The sequence below is a fragment of the Hesperophylax consimilis genome, chromosome 14, assembly GCF_061612785.1.
Source record: "Hesperophylax consimilis isolate HC1 chromosome 14, BYU_Hcon_1.0, whole genome shotgun sequence".
NCBI classification, from domain to species: domain Eukaryota; kingdom Metazoa; phylum Arthropoda; class Insecta; order Trichoptera; family Limnephilidae; genus Hesperophylax; species Hesperophylax consimilis.
Genome location: NC_142849.1, coordinates 36,691,335 through 36,718,892, shown reverse-complemented (window position 1 = coordinate 36,718,892; position 27,558 = coordinate 36,691,335). Strand labels below are relative to the sequence as shown.

The 27,558-nt window shown below is 35.1% G+C and overlaps 1 protein-coding gene across 1 annotated transcript in view; it reads left to right on the top strand.

Moving 5' to 3' along the window:
• The window catches only part of LOC149418244 (uncharacterized), a 224,478-nt gene extending 209,815 nt beyond the window's left edge, over nucleotides 1-14,663 (top strand). Inside the window, exons 6-8 of the mRNA XM_089639815.1 lie at nucleotides 8,286-8,575; nucleotides 9,627-9,773; nucleotides 10,335-14,663. Coding sequence (XP_089495941.1) covers nucleotides 8,286-8,575; nucleotides 9,627-9,773; nucleotides 10,335-13,316 — 3,419 coding nt within the window. The 3' untranslated portion in view covers nucleotides 13,317-14,663. The remainder of the gene's footprint in view (nucleotides 1-8,285; nucleotides 8,576-9,626; nucleotides 9,774-10,334) is intronic.
• The last annotated feature ends 12,895 nt before the right edge of the window (nucleotides 14,664-27,558 follow it).

The following is a 27,558-nucleotide window of genomic DNA, read 5'->3' as shown; positions in this document are numbered from 1 at the left end:
TTAGATCTATTACTTAATCTATTGTTCAGGGAAGAGCGTACGGTTTCTTCCTGTGTACTCTTAATTTTAATCAATCTTCGTTTAAATTTCTAAGAATGGTTAAAAGGTTTTTTGTCTGTTTGCTCGGACTGTTAGAATTTCGTTTACAAAAATGGCTCTTTTAATTTATTTTTGTAGGCATCTAAGAATAGACTTTCATGAATAAAATAATCGTCTGGCAGAGGCTTCACCACAGTTTAAATATTGATTAATTAGAAATGAAGACGAAACAGCCGGTCCTTCTAAAATAAATATAAATAGCAAAAACTTCGTTGATAAAAATCACGGAGAATAATCTAATGAACAAAAATCAATCAATTATTGTTCATCACAGCCAACCACACAAGCGTTAGCATCGATCTTTCAACTCCTGATCGTTAGCATCGATCTTTCAACTCCTGATCGTTAGCATCGATCTTTCAACTCCTGATCGTTAGCATCGATCTTTCAACTCCTGATCGTTAGCATCGATCTTTCAACTCCTGATCGTTAGCATCGATCTTTCAACTCCTGATCGTTAGCATCGATCACTCAAGAGAAACACCGATAGAACTGTGATCTATATGAAACCGCACAATTGTTAGCATCGATCTTTCAACTCCTGATCGTTAGCATCGATCTTTCAACTCCTGATCGTTAGCATCGATCTTTCAACTCCTGATCGTTAGCATCGATCTTTCAACTCCTGATCGTTAGCATCGATCACTCAAGAGAAACACCGATAGAACTGTGATCTATATGTAACCGCACAATTGTTAGCATCGATCACTCAAGAGAAACACCGATAGAACTGTGATCTATATGTAACCGCACAATTGTCAGCATCGATCACTCAAGAGAAACACCGATAGAACTGTGATCTATATGAAACCGCACAATTGTTAGCATCGATCACTCAAGAGAAACACCGATAGAACTGTGATCTATATGAAACCGCACAATTGTTAGCATCGATCTTTCAACTCCTGATCGTTAGCATCGATCTTTCAACTCCTGATCGTTAGCATCGATCTTTCAACTCCTGATCGTTAGCATCGATCACTCAAGAGAAACACCGATAGAACTGTGATCTATATGAAACCGCACAATTGTTAGCATCGATCACTCAAGAGAAACACCGATAGAACTGTGATCTATATGTAACCGCACAATTGTTAGCATCGATCACTCAAGAGAAACACCGATAGAACTGTGATCTATATGAAACCGCACAATTGTTAGCATCGATCACTCAAGAGAAACACCGATAGAACTGTGATCTATATGAAACCGCACAATTGTTAGCATCGATCTTTCAACTCCTGATCGTTAGCATCGATCACTCAAGAGAAACACCGATAGAACTGTGATCTATATGAAACCGCACAATTGTTAGCATCGATCACTCAAGAGAAACACCGATAGAACTGTGATCTATATGAAACCGCACAATTGTTAGCATCGATCACTCAAGAGAAACACCGATAGAACTGTGATCTATATGTAACCGCACAATTGTTAGCATCGATCACTCAAGAGAAACACCGATAGAACTGTGATCTATATGAAACCGCACAATTGTTAGCATCGATCACTCAAGAGAAACACCGATAGAACTGTGATCTATATGAAACCGCACAATTGTTAGCATCGATCTTTCAACTCCTGATCGTTAGCATCGATCACTCAAGAGAAACACCGATAGAACTGTGATCTATATGAAACCGCACAATTGTTAGCATCGATCACTCAAGAGAAACACCGATAGAACTGTGATCTATATGAAACCGCACAATTGTTAGCATCGATCACTCAAGAGAAACACCGATAGAACTGTGATCTATATGTAACCGCACAATTGTTAGCATCGATCACTCAAGAGAAACACCGATAGAACTGTGATCTATATGAAACCGCACAATTGTTAGCATCGATCACTCAAGAGAAACACCGATAGAACTGTGATCTATATGTAACCGCACAATTGTTAGCATCGATCACTCAAGAGAAACACCGATAGAACTGTGATCTATATAAAACCGCACAATTGTTAGCATCGATCACTCAAGAGAAACACCGATAGAACTGTGATCTATATGTAACCGCACAATTGTTAGCATCGATCACTCAAGAGAAACACCGGTAGAACTGTGATCTATATGAAACCGCACAATTGTTAGCATCGATCACTCAAGAGAAACACCGATAGAACTGTGATCTATATGAAACCGCACAATTGTTAGCATCGATCACTCAAGAGAAACACCGATAGAACTGTGATCTATATGTAACCGCACAATTGTTAGCATCGATCACTCAAGAGAAACACCGATAGAACTGTGATCTATATGAAACCGCACAATTGTTAGCATCGATCACTCAAGAGAAACACCGATAGAACTGTGATCTATATGTAACCGCACAATTGTTAGCATCGATCACTCAAGAGAAACACCGATAGAACTGTGATCTATATGTAACCGCACAATTGTTAGCATCGATCACTCAAGAGAAACACCGATAGAATTGTGATCTGTAGGTACCATTTTGAAAGAAAACTGATCACCAAAATTCATGAGGCCCTGAGGAAAATAATTTCTTTAAGTGTCTATGTCATATTTTGGGATGCTGTGTGGAGGGTCTTTTTTAATGATACCTATGAAGGATAGGAAGTTCTTGGAAGGTAAAATTTATTTGACGGATATGGTGTGATGGATATATGAATACATCCCTTCCACTGCGGCACAAGACAATGGATCAAGAGACCAGTTGGAGGAGTCAAAGGGTCTCACCAAACCTGCCTCTCTTGATCTGGCACAACACGTAGCTGATGGGTAGGCGCATACTGGACTTAATGTTATTGTCACATGTTTTACTAATATAGTGTTTCATATTTAGTTAATCAGTGTAACGTTATTTTTTACTTTCAAAACATTGTGTATGATTTTCGAAAGCTCACTATATTCCGTTCTTATAATCCACGAAAAAGTCCAGCTGGGCGTTAAACCAAATAAAAATAAATAAATTAATAATCCGATGGAGAAAAATGATTTAATAAACCTAACCGAACTCTCTAGAGAATAACTCCATAGTTCGCCCGAGTTAACTTTCTTGGGTATTTACTTTTATAAACTTATAAAAATGATGAGTCGACGAAGTAAGTATTTATTTTAAAACAGATAATTAATTACTAGTGAGTAAAATATAAATTCAAATGGAGAATCTAACAACAATATCTACATCATTGGTGTTTGACGAAGCTAGATAAGGTGAAGAGCTGGCTGCGTGGTGTTCTTGGTGTTATCTTCGGGTCGGGGGCAACGGGGCATTCTGGGGTAGGTAACACCCGAGGAGTTACCGAACAGGGAGGTAGACAACCATACGGCATCTGTTGCAAAATCCCTTGCAACAGATGGTGGTACCTAACACATGAAATGACGTTTTCTTTTCAATTTATTTTTAAATTAGATTCATACAGCAGGCCCTGAAGAAAATAATGTTCCTCTTGCCCTATGTCACCCTTACCTAACCTAATGCGTCAAATTACGTTTAAAAAAAAATAATATTAACATTAGCCCCACACAGCAGGCCCTGAGAAAAATATGCTTTGTCTTGAATCAATAAGTCTCGACATTCTGGACAAAGGAGAATGGTGTTCATAATTAGTAAAGTGTTGATTGAGGAATATAACTGGGTTAGTAGTAACAAATAAGGTGTCTCAAAAATATTGTTGTTAATTTTGAAGCAAATTAAATCAAAGCCTTTTCTGTTTTTTTTTAGAAAAAAAAGAAAGAAAGTTTTAAAGTTCTTTCAATTTCATAATACTCGCTCACTTCATAGTACTCGCCTCTTTCAAGTCTTAATTTGTTTAAATTCCTCGCTAGAAGCGATGTTTATACGATATAATGAATGTGGGTAGCATAGAAAGAAGACCAAATGGCAGTAGCATATTATTCAACACGAAAATGTAACTGACATGTCTTTTAAATAACAACAGAGCTCTCATTGGCAATATGCTTAGATAAGAAGAACAACTTTGGAAACTGACCAAAGTGAGCCCAATATACAAGCCGGGTTGCGAAACAGAAGCAGCAAGAAGTTATGGACCGGTTGAAACATTAATGTGTGAAACATTGTCAAAAAAGCATAGCTTCTTATTAAAAAAATCAACTTTATACAACCTCCTCGAGCTCTCACACAAAGTAGCAAAAGGATTGGATGCCCAATATCATACAGACGCGACGGACTTAGCAAAGTCATTCGATCGTGTAAACCACAACATACACTTACAAAAGTTATTTAAGAAACAGTACACCGTATGTATACACTGGTGGTCAAGAGTACAGGGAATTCCGGGAATACCTCAGGGGTTATATTTGGGATCTCTACTATTCTAGATATTGATTGATGAAATCCAACAATGGATGCAAAGTACCACTTGCTGGCTTTTTGCTGACGATCTCAAATTGCCCAAGATGATATGCGACTTTTAAAATTTCAATAAATTACAACTTGATTTAGACGCAATATCTTCGTGGGCCAATGAGAATAAACTTTTCCTTAGTGTAAAAAATTATATCACGATGACATATACACGTTCCAAAACCAAAATAGATTCGATTATATACTTAATTATGAAATATGGTCTTCAGCGAAATCTATAAGGGACTTTTGGGTAACATTTGATCCTTCTCAGAACATATAGTGGGTTGGCATCATCATGTTACAAACTTCTTGGATTTGTAAAAAGAACAAGTAAAAAAAAATAATCGATGACATCGATGTTCAAATGAATTATATAATCCAAAGTAGAATACGCTGTTGCCGTTTGAGCCCCATACCAGTAGAAATATATTGAATTGAAAGGAATGATGCACTTTGAGTAACAGCGTTTAAAGTAATGAACTATTTTATTGAGAGCCCATATCTCTTGAAATGCTATAAATTGTTCGTACCTAACAACTACCGCCAGGGTCGACATTATGATTTGCTCTATTTTCCACAAGGCAGAACGGACGTTCTGGCCGGCATAGCATCATGAGAGGTATGGGGCTGCTAAATGAAGTCTCTTGACATTTTAACATTTTCCTCGAAGGATTCAAGATTCATTTTAGGCAAGGAAAAATATGTTATTGTTAAATATTTGAACTTATGTAAATTATGTCTTGTGTATTGCAATAGGATTATTTAAATCTGTAATACACATAAAAAAGATAGACAAGGCCGGCCACTTTTATTCTTTAAAAACAACCAACATACTTTATAAGCAATACTTACTGCTTATTGAACATGTCGATTATTTTATAAAAAATAAAAATGCTTAAAACTAAGGACGGGTTGTTTCACAGAATTTGAACAATTCATAAAATTTCTAAGTTAATTTTCAGATACTGTAGACGTTGTATTCAAGTTCTGTTAATATATCAGTATGGGCCAGTTGCTTCGCAGAACTGAGATAATAATCGAACTTGAATAGCTTCGCAGAACTGAGATAATAATCGAACTTGAATAGCTTCGCAGAACTGAGATAATAATCGAATCACACACGAACCTGAAAATAAACTACGAAATTTGATGAATTTTTCAAATTCTATGAAACAACCCATTAGTGTTGATTATTTTTAATTAAAATTGTGCCCCAAATAAAGTTTGCTTTGTTTGAAGAACTAATAAAATATGTCTTTAGAGACCTTGGTACAATAAACATTATAAATGGTTGAAAATATACGGTGTTCTAAATTCAATTTATTTTCCAACCCGCCTTCAAGGAATTTTCCATAAATCAATAATGTTTAATTTCACGTACCGCCTAAAAACACTTGACCGCACTTACGGGATATTTTCCTGTTTCCATTTACCGGAGGCCGATAGCGGATTCCAACTCCCACGCGTTGTCCATCCCACTGATTTATCTTCCGTGTGGATAAAATGCTCTGATGGTGTCCAGATCATAAAAAATATATATCGTTCGAAAACCAGGGGTTCAGATCGTAAAAGTATATAGACCCGAGCTGTCTACTTCCAATTTGATTTTAACTCTTTTACGATGATTTTAAAATTGCTTTTTGTACAAAATGGGCTGTTTATTATTAAGATAATATGAGTACAATGCCAATTAAAATGTGATATATCACCACATATTATTTACTGTAATAATTTGATAAATCATCGTAATTTTATACTAAGCTTTTCATTTTCAAACATCATTAATTTAATTTATTTTTTTTAAATTTTGGTAATGGCTTGAAAAAATGCAATACTTCTAGTTATACGAATTCATGAATATTTTTTCCATTTTCTTAACAAGCAATTTCTGTATTTCAATACTCGAAATGTAATTACATTTATCTGAGCGGATTCGTTTTCAATCATTCAACATAATTTAATATTAAAGAGGAAAATCTCATTAGAGGTATATGTTTTTGTCACCTTCATCACCATTTCTCCAAACCTCCGTTCAAGCTATAAGCTGTCGTAAATATTTTCTGCGTATATCGTACTTGATGCTCATAAGAGTGTTATTTTCGGCCTAATGAAAAACCACCATTTTAACAGATTTGAATTGCAAAATACTTTTCAGAAAAACAGGTATAAAAAAAATGGACACAACTATAAAACATATACAATATTTTTTTTACTCTACACATATACATAGTAGATTACCTGAGTCTGCTGTTGGGCTCTCGTGTTGGCTATAGATATTCCTCCGACCGCTACCGGAGTTTCGGGCCGACTCTGCCGCGCTCACTTCTAATAAAAACTTTGGAAATAATTTGAATTTTGAAATGATTGAACTTTTAAAATATTCTTAAAAGTATAAACAATTTATTAAGCCACAAAAAAATTGTACGGTTTTTTTAATATCTTGCATCTCACAACACACAATTGGGGATTCTATATTTTCACTGGCTCCGACATTATAGATTCTCGAATATTAACATAGAAAAGAAAGCGTTGAGGAGCAGTTGGGACTCTTACTCCATTGCGACTTGAAAGAAGGACAAACAAATACATTTTCGGATTTATAATATTAGTTGGGATTTTACAAAATTTTCATCATTTTAACACCGAACAGCTTAATTGTATTTGAGCCTTTGGGATTGTGGCATCTAAAATTGGGTAGCATAAAAAAGTTGAAGAAAATGGGAAGGAAAAGGGAGGAAGAGATATTTCCCCAAAACATTACAAGTAACTTAAAGTAATTTATATAACGATCAAAAGCTGGGAAAGGTTTTTCTATTTATATATTCTTAACGCGCCAAAGAATATTGCATTGAAATCTTTAAATATCAAAGTTCGTGGTGGCGAAACTTGTTAGTATATTATTTTTTATTTATACTTTTTTCTTAAAAATCTTTCTCCCTGTTTTAAATTATCCTAGAATAGAAAATATGTCGCGTCATGGTTAATTAACAAACTTTAATGGAATGATGAACTTATTACAATGTTAAACTGTAAAAAAAACTGTTTTTTTTACCACAACACTTTAGCGATCATTCATAACTAACTAACCAACCATCACGTCGTTTTCCCGTAGGAGTATTCAGGGAGGACAGACCGCCAAACAACTCTTTCTTGGCACAAAATCCTTGCCTCATTCACATTCATATGGACATGGACTGACTCCTGTATCTGATTTACTTGATCGTGCCATGTCTAACTCGGATTTCCCCGACTTCTTCTTTTATTCTCTTTTGCATCATATATTCTCTACACACTCATTTCTTAGGCTATTCAGAACTGGTCACCAAACATGGCTAAAACCATTTTAAGCAACGTTTCGATTTTGATTGGTGGTCTTTCAACAGGACGATACGACTATCTAACATGATATGTACATAATATGTTACTCGGGAAAATCACGGGATATTATAATTCCAATTTTGAAAAAGACAATAATTTTTTTTTGTTAAAATATTCTATTACAGGTAGGTAGTTTATCGCTCGTATGAATTTGTTCAAACAAATAATTCCAATTTTGAAAATGACACTTAAATTCAAAGCAAGTCCGAGTTCTTGAGTTCAATGAACCGGAGTTGCAGACACACAACCGAAATTAGTATTTTAGAATTAATAAGACATATTAATATTTACTACAAAATTATTTGCACCCGTTAGGAATCAGAAGTACTTGAACGTTTCACGTCTTCCTCGGGGGTCCCTAAAACTTATTCTACCTACTCACTACGCCTGGGTGGGACCCAAACGCGTTGTCAACTCGGCCACTGACCGGTCTATATATTCTAATTTAATGTTTCTTTTTCCAGCCAAAATCCGTCAAGGTTCATTCAGCTCCCAGCGTTCGTTGGAACAGATCCAACTCCAAGGTAACATGCTGGCCAACATAGACGGAGGGGCCTTCTCGGGTCTGACCCACCTGAAGACTCTGGGTCTGGGCAGGAACCGGCTGTCCAGGCTCAACAGCGATGTGTTCCAGGGCGCCGAGAGGCTGGACAAGCTGGACCTGTCGGAGAACTTCATCTCAGAGTTCCCGAGCGTGGCCTTGAAGGCGTTCACTGCGCTGAAGAATTTGAACTTGTCGACGAATATGCTGACGGTAAAATCTGATTATTATTATCTTATTAATTGTACAGTTTGGGATTGTTCTAAATGGAAGTGGAGCCCTCTGTTATTTAAAAAACCGCTGAGGTTTTACCTAATTCATATGTTGATAATATTGTAACGTTTTCGAATTACGCATATTTTGCAATTTAGTTTCGATTTAAAAAATAAATCTTTTTGGTGATTGAGGTAAGGGAGAGGAAACTTTTTCTCTTTCATTCCTCACTAAGAAGGTACAATTTATTCTTCATTTATTGCCTGGTAGAACAAGATTTATTTTGGGGTTAAGGGTTAAATTTTAGAAGAAAATATTCAATCCTCAAATTTCTCTTAATTGCGAATATAAATGCAATAAAATACATCAAATTTTTGAAAAAAATTACCACTTTCATTTAAATCTGAGGATTTTTGATTAGGTTTACGAATTTGTAAATCGATGGCCTAGCGCACACATGTGTTAAGTGCAATTTGGAAATTTAGTTTACAAGAATACTCCAAATTATAAGATTTAAAATAATAAAATTATAGCAAATATCCGCTTTATATCCGTTCTAGATGAAATAAGTAACTTGATAAATGCTTTATAGTTATAGATACCTTAAGACTGGAATTAGTGCCACGTGTACCATCGGTTGACCGACGACGTGGCGCCAACGAGCTGAACTGATGGTCCTCGTATATTAATTCACCTAAATTTTACCATAAACGACCGATGTACGCGACCAAAGCACGCGTCGCACTGTTTCCAGGCCTAAAACGCAGTCATTGACTTATTAATTCAAAACATTAAAAACTGTGAAAGTTCATCTCCCTTCTGAGCACACTGTTGACAGTTATAGCTGTAACAAAAATACAGATATTCTCATTTATAGTTTTGGTCACAAGCTTCACCAAGTAAGACTAATGCGATTTTTAAATCTCTGCTAATCTTTATGGAGATTTATTTTTGGGGTGTTATGAAAATCTCAAATCATACTGTGGTAATATTATCTGTGATCTCCTATACTTGTAACCGACGTTGTATTTCAATTTTGTTAATTTCTCAGCACTTGGACAATGGCCAACTGGGATCCATGGTATCTCTGCAGGCTCTGGACTTAAGCAGAAACAATATCGCTAATCTGGCTCCGGGGACATTCTTGGGGCTTCGCCAACTTAGATATTTGGATATCGGCGTGAATGCACTAAGAACTGTAAGTAGTGAAACTTAAACCATTTTATTTTATTAATTTTTCAGAGTGAAATTAAAATTACAATTTCTGGAAATACTGCACCGGGCTTTGATGTGTTGGTTTAAAATTCATATAGCGATCATGACATAAGATACATAAATCATTTGCAATCATTCATGAGACTTCATCCATGAATTTTACGGTCTTCATCACCAGGGCTTCAACTTTTGCAGTCTTTGACGTCTGAAAATAAACCAATGGAAATCTCCTTTCAATACTTTAGGCCTAATAAAAATGATAAAGGTTGTCATTAGGGTGATGACTACCTTGCTTGCATAAATAAAGATAGATGAGTAAAGCGGTTAAACTTGAAAAAATGATAACATTTCCTTTAACATCATTGGAGAGGAGGTATACATATAGCGTATCTGATTGTTGACGCGATAGCTCAACAATTATTAGACCCCAGATAGCGGAAGATCTCGTTTTCAATTTAAATGGAAATTAAAACCATTTTCTTACGTTTTTTTTAAACACGAGTATTATTTCACAGTTTATTGATTTTTTTGTTTGTATTTATAGGTTGAAGACGACGCTTTTGAAGGATTGGACAATCTGGAGACTCTCCTACTGCGTGACAACAATATCCTTCTCATCCCCGCATCTGCCCTTGGAAGACTTCCGCGACTATCTTCAATCCATCTAGGCTACAACAGAGTGACTGCTGTGTCAAGTGATATCTTGCGCTCAATGGCTGAACATGTCTCCTCTTTGGTTCTCGCCAGAAACGTTATTAGAGAACTTCCTCCAGCGGTATTCCAGCATTTGAAATTCCTGACCCATTTGGACTTGAATGGAAACTTGCTCAATATCCTTAATGCTGACATATTTGCAGGACTCGAAAACACATTAGAGTATCTGTCAGTATCGCAAAACAGGATCCTTAATCTAGCAGGAGCTCCAATCCAGTTCAATAGGCTATGGTATTTAGATTTATCAGGAAACCAACTGAGCGATTTATCCAGAAACGCTTTCTCCATCATGACAAATTTATCATTCCTCAATATAAGCAACAATCCACATTTGAATACAATTCCGCATACACTGTTCCACGAGGCATCAGAACTTGTCACTGTTGATTTGAGCCGCAATGGGCTGAAAAGTCTCCCAGTAGCTTTGTTTGCGAAATCAATGAATTTAGAAAACATTTATTTGAGTGATAACGCAATTCAAGAAATTCCCGAAGGAGCTTTTGCAAACATAAGAAATCTGACTCTAGTCGATCTTTCTAATAATCACATCACGAATATTAGACAGGGAGCGTTTGTTAATGTAATGTCAATACAGCAGTTACTGCTGAGGGGTAACCAACTGAGTGCCTTCAAGGGAGAATTCTTTAACACGGGAACAAGTCTTGAAGTACTTGACTTAGCTGATAATGAGCTAAGTTATTTATTCCCCTCGTCCTTTAGAATTCACCCACGTTTGACAAAGCTTGTAGCGGCCAGGAATAAATTCAACTTCTTCCCCGCTGAGTTGATTGCTTCGTTACAGTTTTTGGAACATATTGATCTATCAGGTAATGGGCTTAAAAGTGTAGAAGAACTTGACTTTGCCCGTCTACCTAAACTACGCACCTTGTTGCTCTCTAACAATGAACTGGAATCTATCAGTGAAATGGCATTTCACAATTCAACTCAATTGCAAATATTGGATTTAGGTTTCAATAATTTGGACCGCTTGGGAGAAAGAACATTTGAAGGTCTCGCTAGGATAGAGCTATTGAATCTCGAACACAATTTATTAACTGAGCTGCCCGATACAATATTTGATCGTTCCCGCCTGCAAATGTTAGAAAACATTAACCTTGCCCATAACTTATTTGAAACGCCTCCACTAAAAGCTTTACAAAAACAATACTTTTTCGTGTCGTCTGTCGATATGTCTTACAATAAACTAGTTGTAATTCCAGCCGATGATAGCATTATGGTGAACATTAAAAAGTTGGATTTATCGTTCAACCCGCTATCTCAGGAATCTGTGGCTAACGTTTTAGGCGAACCGAAGACGGTGCGTGACCTGAATTTGGCCGGAACCGGTATTAAAGAGGTATTCCAACTCGAAACACCATTTTTGCATAATTTGAACCTTTCTCATAACAACATAACCAATCTCGTCGATAAAACCTTTGAAAGAACTACATTGTTAGAGACTCTAGATATCTCCAACAACAAAATATCTGACTTGAGCTCTTCAATCTCAAAAATATGGAATGTTATCAAAAGTCTTCAATACTTAAATATTTCCAGTAATCCAATTACAGCGGTGTCTCAAGGAGATTTAGATGGATTGGAATCTTTAAGGTTATTGAGTATCGAAAATCTTGAAGAATGTTCCAAAATGGAACGAAATGCTTTCAAGCCTCTTATTAATTTGGCTCAGTTGAATGCTTACAACTATCCCAGACTCGGTTATTTAGATGTTCACGGAATTCTCCAAAGTCTTCCCGTGTTGGAAAAATTAGATATTGAAATAAAAGACACAGCTGTAGGAAGTGATCAACTTCAATCTGCTCTTCATCCAAGACTACAAGAACTGGGCATCAGAGGTCCAAGACTGAAGAGCATTTCATCTAGTGCTCTCGCTGGGCTTAAAAGCCAGAGCATCACCATAAGACTACGTAACACATCATTGACAACGATTCCGTCAGCACTGTTGTTCCCTCTACCGAGATCATCAAGAGTTACGCTCGATGTAACCGGCAGTCAATTGACATCTTTACAACCACAACTTCTCGTTTCACTCGACGACAGGAAGGCGGATCTATCGATGCTGGGATTAGCTTCAAATCCAATTCACTGCGACTGTGCAGCAAGAGCTCTGAGAAGGTGGCTGCCGAGTTCTCACATGCCAAACATTAAATGCGCCACTCCAGATTACCTATTCGGCCAACTTCTCATTGAAATCGGTGATGACGAATTAACCTGTGACCCCAGACGACCAACGACCAAAGTGACCCCCGCACCAACACTATCAGTAAAACCATCGAGAGTAATGCATAAACCAACTCCAGAGCCAGAAATCATATGGTCAGTTGCCCCAGCAAACGAAGAAAAGCCGAAACCGAAAAATACGAATGCCAAAGGTGCTCCGATCACAAGTCAACCGGCAAACAACGACGATACCCTTATAATTGGGATTGTGGGAGGTGTTGTAGCATTCATTGCTATTCTCGTTATAATCATTTGCATAGTAAGGCTGAGGATGTCATCAACGCAGTACAGAGGGGGACCACTAGCAGGTGGACCAATGGGCCCGATGCAAGCGATGCCACCTTTGTACGCTGTTCCTCCTTACGGAAGTGCTTATGCGGCTACACTACCACCAAATGGTTCCATGAGCACAGGGACCTTGCCCCACAAAGCCCACATGCACTCTGCTCCAGCGTCAATAAGGCCCACCTACGCCACGATGGGAAGAGTTCCTTACTATGCTCAGAATGCTCCGCAACCGCAACCATACTTTGTCAGTTTAGCTCCCCATGACGAGAAAATCTACCGATAATAGTTTAGGGTAAAATTCTTTTGCCGTTTGTGCCACCACTTACTTGTATGTAGTTTCTGCTATTTCTATCCAAAGGACATCAGTGTATTTTTAAAGGATGCAGAAAAGTGTTAGTTTTAAGTTTTTTTTAGGTAATATAATTTCACAAGATCAATTAGTTCACAGATTGACTGAAAGTAACATGATTTTACCATTCGACCGATTTCAACCTTTGAAAGATTTTTTGAAAAATAAATTAAATAACATTAAAGAAAGAAAAAAATAGTACGTAGTATAAATATTCGGTAATATAAATAGTGTAAAACTATATTACAAAGGAAAATTTGGCAATTGGAATAATTGATTTATATAATTTGAAACGACATGTAATAAATGAAATCGAATACATTAAATTATTTTGATAATACGTAGGTATCTTCCTACATATATTATTTGATGAGTTATTTCTCTTATTTTATAAGTGAGTTATTAGATAAGAGAGAAAAAATAGTATTTAAATTCTCATGTAAATAATATTTATTGTTATAAACTGTAAGAAGGGTATGAAAGTATTCAATGGACGGTATTTCAAACAAATTTCGATGTCTTATAATGAATCTATTAATGAATTTTAGGTGAAGTGATTAATAAAAATTCTATCGATCTAATAGATTTTCAGTACTTTTACCCATAGATTTAAATTCATTTTCATGTTCATAAATTCAAGTGAATACAATTATTACATAAATTATAATTAAGGTAACATCAATGAACAACTTAAACGCACTCTAAATAAATTAATTTTAATTATTTTTCTTATGTTTTCAAGCAGCGTAAATAAAATCTGTTTATGATAAAAATTAGGTATTAGATAAATTATAAAATAATGAAACCCATTTTATTATACAATTATTTATTATACAACATTGTATCAGTACGAAGTGAAAGATAAATCAAATGCAGAAGGAGACAAGTCACAATTTAGTTTGATCAATATAATAATAATAAGATAGGTGAACATTTTTGCTGTCTTTATCGCCGATATTACGATATTGTTCAACGAGTTGCAAAATTATTTTTTTGTTGTCCTGCCACTGAGGGGTCTTTTGTAACCTTTCGTTATATAGTGCGTCACATAGTTCAGGAGAAAGAAGGCGAAACGGAGCTTTCAGCGGGACGGTTTTATGTACATAGGTAAGGAGTTAAAAAAATTTACTAAGTTTGGCTTGTGTAGTGTTGTAGGTAAATCCAAGAGATATTGGTATATGTTTTAATATAAATATGAGATAGGCATAATATTATAAATATGATGATAACTGAGTGTTCTAATAATATCAAGATTTAATTTATGAGGATAATAAAAACAAAAAATCAACAATAACTTGTTTTATTATGTTTCTCTGGTATTTACAGAAATGACTGAAAGTTGGAATCGGATCAAAGAATAATGGTTTCAAGATTATCAGGTGAAAAAATCGTTACATTTATGAAAATATCTTCAAATATTCGGTTGGAAATTAATAGACGTTTTCCCTGACTTTATGAAACCGAACGGACTGAATTTTTGGAATTGATAAAATAATGAAGATCCGAATTAATTTCATCAAATATTTCTCTTTATTAAAAAAAATATCAAAATTCTACAAAGATTGACGTTTGGGAAAAACTCCATTAAGATTTTCAAAAAATATATTTTTGTTTTTTGAATTTATGTTAGGTTAGGTTGGTTCCAACTTTAATGTGACTTCTTGATACAGAATTCACTGAAATTTGACAAAATAAATAATTTATTTAGTTATTATCGCCCTATTGGACTTTCACATAACAATTATAAATTAAATTGAAAATAACAGTTTTACAAAAAATAAAAAAGAAGCACACAATTCATTATACTTGTTAAGGCGATGCACTACGTCCAAAATTCTATATCGAGCTGCTAACAATAACACTCCTTATATAGAGGGCGATAAGGTTTAAATTCCCTCTTAACACTATCCGCCTCTTATGATTTATGGAAGAAAAAACGTCGTCATAAAGTGGATTTTATTTTATATTGCGAACTTTCTTTTATAAATTTTATAAATAACTACATTACACAATAAAAAAAACCAAAACAGGGTTCGTTAGTATGAGATTTCAAACCTTAAAGCAGTTTTTGTAGGCATTATATTTTTATAAATTATAATTTTCTGGGCTTAAAAAATTACTAATCTGAAAAACACTATGTTATTTCAAAGACCAAGGTGTATTCTACTCGCAGTATTTAATTTCAGCGATCAAAATTTCAAACAAACAACACATGATTTTGCATGACTACGTAGTGCATCGCCTTATGTAATTATCACACCAACTTAAAAAAATCCTTGAAATTAATATGTACGAGTAATAAAAAATTAACAAGTTTTTGTGAATACTTTAAACAGTATGCATACATTATGATTATTCATGATTTATTAGATTATTGCGCAGTTCTATTTATTTTTCCTAAAGGGTAAAATTAAAAGAAATCATAATCTGCTCTATCATATATGGCGCTAATTAAATTATTTTAATGAAATACACCTTTTGCAAGTTGTTTTAAAATATTAAGAAGATGCCATACGTAGTAATGAAAAACCATGTGTTTTTGGTTTGAAAATTTGATCGCCTAGAAATGTTTCAGATGCTTTAATTAAATACTGCGAGAAGAATATTATTTATATTTATTAGATAAGTCTTTTTATAAGCCCAGAAAAAAATAATGTAAAGTCCTACGAAAATTGCTTTAAATTTCAAAATCTCCTACTTACGAGCCCATTTTCGGTTATGATTTTATTGTATAATGTGGAAAATTAAGTTATTTATAAAATGATCGAAAAAAATTTAAATCTTTATGCCTGAACATCCACAAAATAAAATTAAAACCACTTTTTGGCCATGTTTTTTTCTTGCATAAATCAAAACAGGCGGATGGTGTTAAGCGGGAATTTAAACCTAATCGCCATCTACGTAAGGGTTGTTATTGATAGCGGCTCAATTTAAAATATTACACGACGTAGTGCATCGCCTTAAGACGAATTATTTGTTTGCGCCCGTACATATGCAAAACGAATATTAATAAATAGGTTTGTCCCTATAAAAACTAAATTCTTTCAAAAAGGCATGCAAATACAATATCAAATTGAAAAATCGGTACAGAATTGTATTTGTATGCCTTAAACTGAGTTTTTGAACCGACAAAACTATTAATTCATATTCATTTTGTGTATGTACAAGCGCAAACAAGTAATTCGTCTTAATATTATAAAGCAGTAACTTACCAAAGGAGTATTTTATTAAAATAATTAACTTACCTCTCTTTATGAACGTTTAGAGTATAACAAACATTGTGTTTAACCTAAACAGAATTGAACACGAATTTATTGTTGTGAAATTATATTTTCCAAATATATTTGATATTTTGAGGATAATTCAGGGAAAATATGTAACATTTGGGTAATGATTATTCTTTTTATTTCCAACCTTTTATCGGTAATTCGATGATCATATTATGAGGAACACAGTATGAATAAGAATCCCTCCCCAATATTCCTCAGACTCCGCTATACTCCGCAATACTACATCGGCGTCTCGTGTCTCCGCCTCTGTTTTATTTTCGCAAACTTCTTAAATGATTCGCAAGTAAATCAGCACAGTTGAAACGAAGAAAGGCGAGAATGGGAAAGGCGTGTTTGGGAGATAAGAAAGGTGTTGTATAAATCATGAAATAATTTGTATGAACACGACAAATATTGTTTCTCCCCTCCAGATTAGAAAGTTTGCTCGAGAGAAAAAGGGGGTTTTATCTTTTTGCTTATTTTCTCGCTTGTTTTAGTATCGCGGGAACTTAAATTACTTCGTATAATTTTCCATTGAATTAAGGTTCTTCCCGAGACGTGATAACGCAAACCTTCCATTGTGGAGTCTATATTTTGGTATCATTCGACAAAATTTATTTTACAAACGAAGGAGCAAAGTTTTAGAGAAGAAAATTAGTTCATATTTACGAGTAAATTTTGGGAAGATTTTTCAATAGATGGGTTTTAGGAAACAATGAATGAAAAACTTACTTGTTTTTTAAACATACACAACATGTACTATTTTATTTTTTTACTAGCTGTACCTTACCACACGTTGCTGTAGCTCTCTCCAGAACTTTCAAGAGCATTCTCGAACTTTTCGGAACCTTCTAGGCTCATCGTCACACCCGCCACTTAGCTTGGAACCTTTTAGAATCTTCTTGAATTTTCTCTTTACATAAACTTCTAGAGCATTCGGGAACCTTCATGAACTTTCTGCAACCTTCCAGGCTCACAGACACAGTTGACGGGTCCATTTGGAAAAATCTGAAGCATGCGGGCCTTCCCATAACAAACACATTTTCCTCATCCACTCCCAACCACGCTCAGCCACCCTCACCAAACTATCTTACTTTCGATGTGACACCATGGGCTGTCTACCACAATTACTACCGGTGGGTGGCAGTGGATGGGTGAGAAGAAAAATAGGCGGGTAGGGAAACACGGTTTTTTTTAATAATATATTTATAGCTATGTTTAGAAATTACTAATTTATCATAACTTACATACTACGAAATTTTCGCTTGCTTACAATTCAATGGGTGTTTTCTTTACAATTTTCATTGCACGTATTTGCCTGTGAATTTCCTTGTCAAACTAGGCAAATGCCTATACAATTTATTTATTTATTGGACAATTTGTATAGCGCCGCTTTTGTGGGATATCACCTCAGGGGCGCTTTACAGTTGATGCAGGTATTACAAAAATATAAAAATTACAAAAATATGGTGGTAATACAATTCAAATAAGAATAATATTACAAAATGATACAACGATATACACAAGTAGTAAAACTAATTATAATATAAGACCAAAATAAAAATTATTCGACATCCCCGTTCTATTATTTGGGCAGCTGTTCATTTATTGGTAGCTGAGAGACTGTGAGAAATCTACTTCTCCAGTCCTCAAGTTCAGTCCTGTCCAGTCTAATTCTCAAGTCCAGTCCTCTTCGTATACTTACACTTCTCAATAACAGGGTTGTCTCAAAGCCACGGTTGATCGATAATAGGGATAAAGACGTGATGATGGGTCATTCGTTAAAGTGTATCCTTCTTCAGTCAGACAAAGATTTTATTCAGAAAGTTTTCTGATTCTTTTCCGCCACTTTCTATGAGCCATACTGTAATTCGCTTTTTAAGAGGGTCTGTTTTATGCTTGCTGTTAAAATCCATGATATACATTAGGAGCTAGGAAGACTTGAAAACGTTGTCCAAATGACGTACACATTTTTGGTGTTCATTTCACCCACCCACTCTGACCGAACGTCATCAAATAGAACAGCATCATCAATATAGCATGCTCATCAAGTAAAATGCCATCATATTAACCGCTTGAAAACCATGTAAAACCTTATATAAAAACTAATGCTTAAAAACCTGTTCTGCCACTTAGATACGGGGAAAAATTCAATGCTGAAAAACCAGCCCTGCCTATAACGGAATTTCTTATCTTTCGAGCCGTCTGACAGAGACGGTTTGTCTTTTCTCGCTCTAACGAAAGACGATATCTGTTTTCATCAAATTTGTAGAAATCAACATATGAAAGCATTACCTGTTGAAAACTGACTAAAATATAAGCTAAGTAATTTTATACAAAGATACTAATTAAATAAACTGGGATGGAAATAAAATATGTTGCACAATAGATATTTATGAACTTAATAAAACTCTCAAAATTTTAAGAGATTTGACGACTCAGTGTTTGATGTGATTTATTATAACCAAATAAAAAATATCGCGACAGTGTGGTTTTGGCAAGGCGACAGAGAGAGATGAAAACTGATATAAATGTTCACTTGTTTCTGAGATAAACTCGGTCCTTGTAACAAAATGGCAAAGCTCAGGGCGAAGAAAACGAGCAAGCGATAAACGGGGCCGGCAACGCGGTCTTGAAGCGCGTTATAAATAGAGCGCCCAAATCGTCCCGGTATCTTTTACCTCAAGCCCTGGACCAGTCAACACCTACCGCTGCTTTCTCTGCCTGAACCCGCATCGCCACTTGAGATCCAACTTGCTGTCTTTGATTTCAACCCAGTTCCCTCCACTTCTTCTGCTGACGTCTCCCCGGAGCGTCCACGTACATAAAACACTAAGAATCGAAAATACCTTTATTTTCATGGTGGTTTAAATAATTTTGTGACGATTGAAATGAAATACCTCAAGTGATTTATTTGAATTATTACATAGGACAAAGGTGAAGTTACAGTTTTGTGTTGTGTAGACTTACAGGTCCCGTAAACACCCTTTGTTATGATCTTAGTCTTGTCGTGTAGCAATAATATATCTATAATACAATGAAACTTGGAGTAATTCGTATAGTACAATATAAGTGCATGTATTCATCTGCCTTACGTCTAATAATTTTGTTTCCTTTAATAAGGATGTCGATGGATACATGAGAGATTTTTCATCCATCACTCTTACGACAGCTTTTTGCGCCTTAGCTAACTGATCTAGAATAGTCAGTCATGACATACCTAATAATTGAATGGCACAATACACAGTTGGTACACAGTTTTAATAGTTTTCCTGTCAACAATGTTGCGTATAGATATATAAGAATATTAGTTTAGCCACATTTTCAATGTGCACTCTCCAGGTTGAATCTATTAAAATTCCCAGGTATATTTTCACCTATTTTGTAATAGGTAAACGTTATGTGTTTTGTAATGTTAAACGCAAATAGTTGTTTCTATGGAATAAATTTACCAGCAAAAATCACCTTGCACTGTATCTTTGTTTGTATTTTGAAGTGAAACTTCTTTACGCGCGTTATGCATTTTCGAGGACCGGAGTAAAACCGACGCATGACCGTCACGAAAAACCGTGATCATTTCGCTATAGGAGTCTAGCTAATATTATATACCTAATTTAGGTCACTCTACAAACTCAGCTTCGCGGTCTAGAGGCAGAGCGCCCGACTATTGTCGTGAAGAACCGAGGCTCGATCCACGCTTTAACTATTTTTTTTTTCTTTTTGTGATTTTTTTAATACGAGGAAAAGTGATAAAATGCTCTCGTGCTGCGACTTTGTCAGGCATACATATAAGAAGATATCTACATGATTGTTGTCAAAAATGCCCATTTATATTTTTTTATTGAGTAATTTATTTTTAGAATTTTTGCGATCGAACCTTTTAATTCTGTTTGAAACGATCGATTGAATGAAGCGAATTTTGTTATAAAAATAAGCGCGGGACAAGTCAATTGAGGAGTACACGTTGTATACGCGGTTCTCGTCGCGCGAGATACCTCTCCTCGCGGTCTAGAGGCAGAGCGTTCGACACTTGTTATGTAGGACCCGGGTTCGAATCCCATATTTTTATAACTTTTAATTTTTTTTATCACATGCTACTTATAAATATGTCAATATTAGGAATCTAGTTAAACGTTCATTTGTTAACAACACGCCTTTAAATAAATTTATGCTTTTTAAAACTATAATGTACAGCATTATGAATAATAATAATATGAAATGAAAAGAGAGAGAGAAGAATACTAAAAGTTTCACTTCCGTCGTGCGTAGGCTTGCCACACACTATATTTTTTTTTGTATGGGGTTTATTTACTTGCTCTGGTATTAGTACTTTTTGTTTTTCAGTAAATTAATGAAAAACAATTATAGATCTTGCTAACACAGGAAAAAAATTGAATAGGAGACCACCATTGAGTATGGAGATGTGGCTCGAAATGGCTTTATGGTGAAGTGGTCTCACAACGTACCACATCGGTTTCGGACTGTTGGGAGCCGTTGGGTCTCGTGTGTTGCTTTATGAAGTTTCACAAGGCAATTTCATGGAGTGAAGAAATACACAAGGTGGATAATAAGAGCTGCAAGAACCCGCAACACACTTAAAAATGTCCCGTGGCGCCGGCACAGGTAGAAATTCTTTTCATATACTTATATGTGCAGATGCTAGAACATCAAATACTCGTTCCCTACCCACAAAAATTAATCTTTCCATCTAATTAACAACACGTCGTGTATAAGGCTTCATTCCAAAAACCAAGCATTATTTTCTAATGTCTGTATAATCTATGCTGTATTGAACAATGGCAAACGGCTTTTCTTTGAAGAACCTAATCTCCTGTCATTAATTTTCAATATAGTCGAAATTTCATAGAATTCGCTCCTCAATATTTCAGCAGCTTTATGAAAATTGCTAATTAGATTTAATAGATTACGGTACTGAGGAGGAATGGTATTAAAATTCAATGATTAAAACATTACATTATTGGATGGTATATCACAATTTAATCATTTTAAATAATATATACAGTATACTTGTGGCATATTCCAGAGTGGAACATACTCTCAGGGAAGGCCTAGTCTCACTGGCTCTAGACGATTGGGAGCAGTTCGGAGTCTTGTCCGGTAATTTATAAAAAACCCTTAAATCCACACATAAAATAGATACATTTGTTAACAACACGCCTATAAATAAATTTATGCTTTTTAAAACTATAATGTACAGCATTCTGAATAATAATAATATGAAATGAAAAGAGAGAGAGAAGAATACTAAAAGTTTCACTTCCGTCGTGCGTAGGCTTGCCACACACTGTATTTTTTTATGTTTTAATGCACACGAGTTTCATTTGCTGGTAGACCCATTCCATTTACTAATCGGGGAGGTTTGTGGGACTCGGGAAGGAAAGATTGCTTACTAAATATGACTTCATCACTTCAATCGGGAAGGGTTGATTGAAGGATTCAAATTCCATAACCAGTCAAATAAGTCCATGAACCAGTGATGATGCAGAAGTAGGTTTCAAAATTTAAACAATAAATGTCACGTTTATGGGGAAGATTCGTGATAATAGAAAAGTGAGATTTTCCTTATGTACAAAAATTCTCTTTGTGACACTTCACAACAGAAGCTTTCAAAGTAGGTACGATTTCAGGGTAAAGAATTTAAATTACGATGGTTTTCGCAAATGTAAATACACACTGAAAATAATAATTACAACATAATTGTGGAAAATATATCACTGAATGCTAAATAGGTATTATGTTTTGCTTAAACTATTATACGTTATATAAAGTATCAGGTAGTTTGGAAACGAAAATCAAATTAAATTAATAATCCTTAAATTCCGTTTACGAACATACGATCACTTTGAAGGTAAGTGAGCGATAATCATTATTACTTTATTATAATTTGATATTACTGCATTATTTTTATTAAGGTTAATTTTTATAATTGGGTTAATAGTTTTCTGCACTTTTCGACTGCTTGTTATGAATTAAAAAAAGTATATTTTCCTGGAGAAAAAAAAACAATAAAAAAAATATTATTATCATCATCAAAATACTGATTTCTGTTTTCTGTGCATCTTGCTTAACTCTGGTTTTATGAACCCAAAATTGCTTTGAATTCTAGGGTCATTTTCAAAATTGGAACTGATTACATGTAGTTCAAATAAGCGACAAAATATCTAAATACATCCCTACAGTATAATAATTAAATAGAAATTATTATTATCTTTTTCCTGTATTTTTTTATTATTATTATTTTCGTTATTTTTTGCAGAAAATTATACACATTTCAATAAATACTTATTTATAATATTTAAGCTAGCACTGCCTGTGTGTGAGTAATGTCAAAAAATACTAATAAAATAAGAATAAATAATAATTGAACAGAAAATTATTTTTTTCCAATATTTTTTCACAGTTATTTTTTGCACAAAATTATACACATTTAAATAAATACTTAAGTATAAAATATAAGCAAAGGCACTGCCTGTACGTGAGTAATGTAAAAAATACTAATAAAATAAAGTTTTTTTATCAAAATAAAAAACGATATCAAGCAAGTTGTGATGTAAATGTTAAAATTACTCTATGTAATAACGTTGTTAAGTTTCATGATATATTTTTTAGACAATAACAAATAAGTGTAAATTATATTTAATTGTCATTTGCACATGTATTTAATTGTCATTTGTACATGTATTTAATTGTCATTTGTACATGTCTTTAATTGTCATTTGTTCATGTATTTAATTGTCATTTGTACATGGATTCAGTCGGCATTAGTAAAATATCATAGTAGTCAGTTCATGTCAAGATTAAAAATAATAGAAAAGTGTATACTATGGTACGGTGGATAAGTTAAAATTAAGTAAGTTTTGTGAATTATTTAAGGTAATTTATGCTGATTCTTCGTAAAATCGATGTTGTTCTTAGTTGGTTTTGTAATTTTGTCTTCAGTCATAGTTTTTTCTTCATTATCCCCAGAGACATTGCATTTCCAAGAAAACCGTTGTAAAGTGTGTTTTGAATAACCGGTTTTATTTTTTTATTTGGTTATATATCGCAAGGCACCCCTCCCAGTGAGCACATTTAAGATCTTGTATAAATAATGGTAATTTCCAGCAAAATAAACCGAATGCACGAGAGAAGACTGCTCCAGTTGGCTAATTTATTACAAGAAATAAAAGCAAATAAAGGTTGAACAGACGCAAGTTAATGTATTCATTAATTAAGTTGTATTTAACGCTCCACGTTTAATTTCAGTACAGATGTCGCATTAAACATTACCGGTTTCGGATTTAATTACATAATTAATGCCAGCTGTATTTATTATAGTCTTGGGATTAATTCAGTAATGGGCGAGTGCGATCCTCCTAGAATTAACAGCTGAAGGATGTTACACTACATTAACTCGAAACGAATTATACTGTAAATAATATACTACAAATTGAGCAATAAATAAAATCATGTAAGGATAGCAGATTCTTCAAAAGTAACGAGATGCTAACCCTGTACAAATTTTAAGTACGGCCAAAAATTGAATTTGGGAGCCACCTCTGGGCTGGAGCCCCACAATACTTGATACACCTACTTGATTCCGTGCAAAGGAGTGCGGTCCGTCTGATTGAAAATCCGTTGTTAACAGACCGATTGCCATCTCTTAAGCACAGACGCAATGTGGGCATGCTGAGTATCTTTCACGTGTATTTTAATGGAGCCTGCTTTGACGCACTAGCAGCATTAATCCTCGGTGCTCGTGCCTGAAATTCAGCGTATACGACCACGGTTGATGATTCTTTTTTGTGTAAGACGTCTACCGGCATCTGGAACGAGTTACCGGCATCTGGAACAAGCTACCGCATCTGGAACGAGCTACCGGCATCTGGAACGAGCTACGGGCATCTGGAACGAGTTACCGGCATCTGGAACGAGCTACGGGCATCTGGAACGAGTTACCGGCATATGGAACGAGCTACCAGAATCTGGAACGATCTACCGGCATCTGGAACGAGCTACCGGCATCTGGAACGAGCTACCGGCATCTGGAACGATCTACCGGCATCTCAAACGAGCTACCGGCATCTGGAACGAGCTACCTGCATCTGGAACGAGTTACCGGCATCTGGAACGATCTACCGGCATCTGGAACGAGCTACCGGCATCTGGAACGAGCTACCGGCATCTGGAACGAGCTACCTGCATCTGGAACGAGCTACGGGCATCTGGAACGAGCTACCGGCATCTGGAACGAGCTACCGGCGTCGAGCTACCGGGATCTGTTTTTCCTCCTTTATATAATCCGGGTCTCTCCAAGACACGCATTAATAAATCCCTTCTTACAGTCCTTACCTTAATCCACCTCGCAATGTTGCCCAATCGGGTGGCGACATACCACCTCTACCTTTACACTGTACGTACAGGGGAGCTCTTATGAGGTGTCACATTTAAAATAAAAATATAGGAATCTCAAGCAACGTTTCATTTCTGAATGGTAGTCTTACACCAGGGCGATACTGAGAGTACCTTCAACTCTGAAATTTTTAAAAATCAAACGAATAAATTTATTTTCTCTTAGTAAGTAAGTAAATTATATAAAAAAATATGAAAACGGGTTTTGGGAAGAAGAAAAAACGCACATATATATATTTTGAAATTTTTAGGGTAAGTTTTACCAGCTACCTTAAAAAAATCATCCGCGAAGATCTCTCGTAATATAGCAAATATATATTTCCGTATTTTATGAGCATTCTGGGTGAGGAAGTAAAATAACCTTCAGCTTTCCACATGCAAGAACGCACCTTAAAAATGAATAAATAATTTAATGTCCTTCCTGACTTGAATGCAAGTCGTTCGCATTACAGCAAAATTAAGCCACTCATGGATAAAATTATCTCGCCAGCTTTTCTATCTAACTATATATTAAAGGTAAATTATATCTCACCTAACCTCAATTAGATTCAGTTCAAGAACTACGGCATCATTGTCGCATTCCCGCAAAACAGTGCAATATAAAAATCGGGTATTTTGTACTGAATTTCATATTTATACCTTGATTCATTATAAAATTTAAAAAAATTAAAAACCTTGATACCTGCATGTTAACATGTCCATAATGTATGAATATACAGTCCGTTTATGTATTTCAATTTAGAGAAGTTTTCGTTTTAAATATTTTACTTCCAAACAGGAAGCCTTGAGGAAACTCATGGCCGATGTCATATTTGGGGATGTTGTGAGCTGAGGAAGGGTTTTTTTAGGAGAGTAAGTCGTGAACATGGGTCTTAAAGAGAACCATGTTGTAGGAGGGAGGAAACACAAAGGCCGGAAAACCGTTGCACAGCCGAGCTGTTGAACTCACGAATGAGTCCTAGAAATGATCCGTTCGACTTTTCAAACTATTTCAAGCAAGATTTCAATTATGAATGTTGGCCTTAAACCAGGACGATTCTGAGAGTATTTTCCACGTGACAAAAATATACCATTTGTTATATTAAATGAGTAATTTGTGAAATATCATAAATTAATCAAATAAAATTTACTTGCGCACGACGGGATTTGAACCCGCGAACTCCAGCTTGCTAGTCGAGAGCTTTACCCCTCGACCACGGAGGCCGTAAAAATACGCCTGAGTTCTAAATATTGCAGTCCATTTGTTAGAATAGGGGAATATATTAAACACCCCCGTTTCTGCACAGAGTCGTGGGTTTTTTACAAGTATTTTAGAAAGTGTATGTAGTTACGTGCAGAGATGTGCTTTATTTTTAAATAAATCCATTTCAAATGGAAATGCAAAATGCAAAATGGGTATTTTCCATTTTACATTTTAAATGCTTTTCTAAAAACCATTTTGCATTTTAAATACTTTTCTCAATGCATTTTCCATTTTAAATGCTCTTTTGCAATATTCTTCCTATCTCCACTCATCTTTTTTTCATAAGCCCCAAATATCAGTCGGTCCTCAACCTCGCTATGAGAGATAATTTACATTTGTCAAGTTGCTCCCTGGTACGAGCCCTGGCAATTGAGTGATACCATTACAAAAAATACTGATTCAAATACAGAACATGGGGCCATGACGCTGTAATATTAAATATCAGTTTCTATGTTTTTACGTTGGCAACATTAGTCCCGCGCAAATTTTTTGTCGTTTCATAATCTTTAGTTTTTTTTTGATTTACCATCATGTAATATGTTTGTTCTACATTGATGTCCATTATTAAATGACAAAATTGTTAAAAAATTCTATAATTATTTTAATTGTTTGACCTGAGAAACCATTTTGCATTTTGAAAATAGGTATTTTGCATTTTGCATTTGAAATGCTTTTCTAAAAACCATTTTTCATTTTGCATTTTCAAATGGAAAAGTTTTGACCCATTTCCATTTTGCATTTCAAATGGTTTTGGGTACCCATTTTGCACATCTCTGGTTGCGTGTGCATGGTATATGTCTTGAAATTAAGTTCGCTCATGGACAAATTTGTCCCGTGAATATTTCTGTCGACCGATAGCAAAAATACGTCATACGTGATAAAGCACCTCCTCGGGTCGTGGTGTCGCGAAAAGCTACGAGGGAATTTGGAATTTATTGCGATAGTTATAAAGTTATAACTTTCTCCAAGATTCTCGGGTTATTGCTCCTTCAGGGTTATTACACCTCTGTGCACATCGAGGATAGATGACTTCCACGTGCTCGGCATCCTCATACAATTTTCATTATTTAATTGAGTATTCAAATAAAAAAAATAATAATATGCTGGTTGAATTCTGTCTGATTACCCATACAAGAACTACAACAAAAATTGTATATAGTATAATGCTCATTAAAATATTATTGTAATAGTGTAAAAACGCCACAGGAGTTGCAACTGCTTCCAACTGTCCGAGGCCAGTGGGTCTATGCAT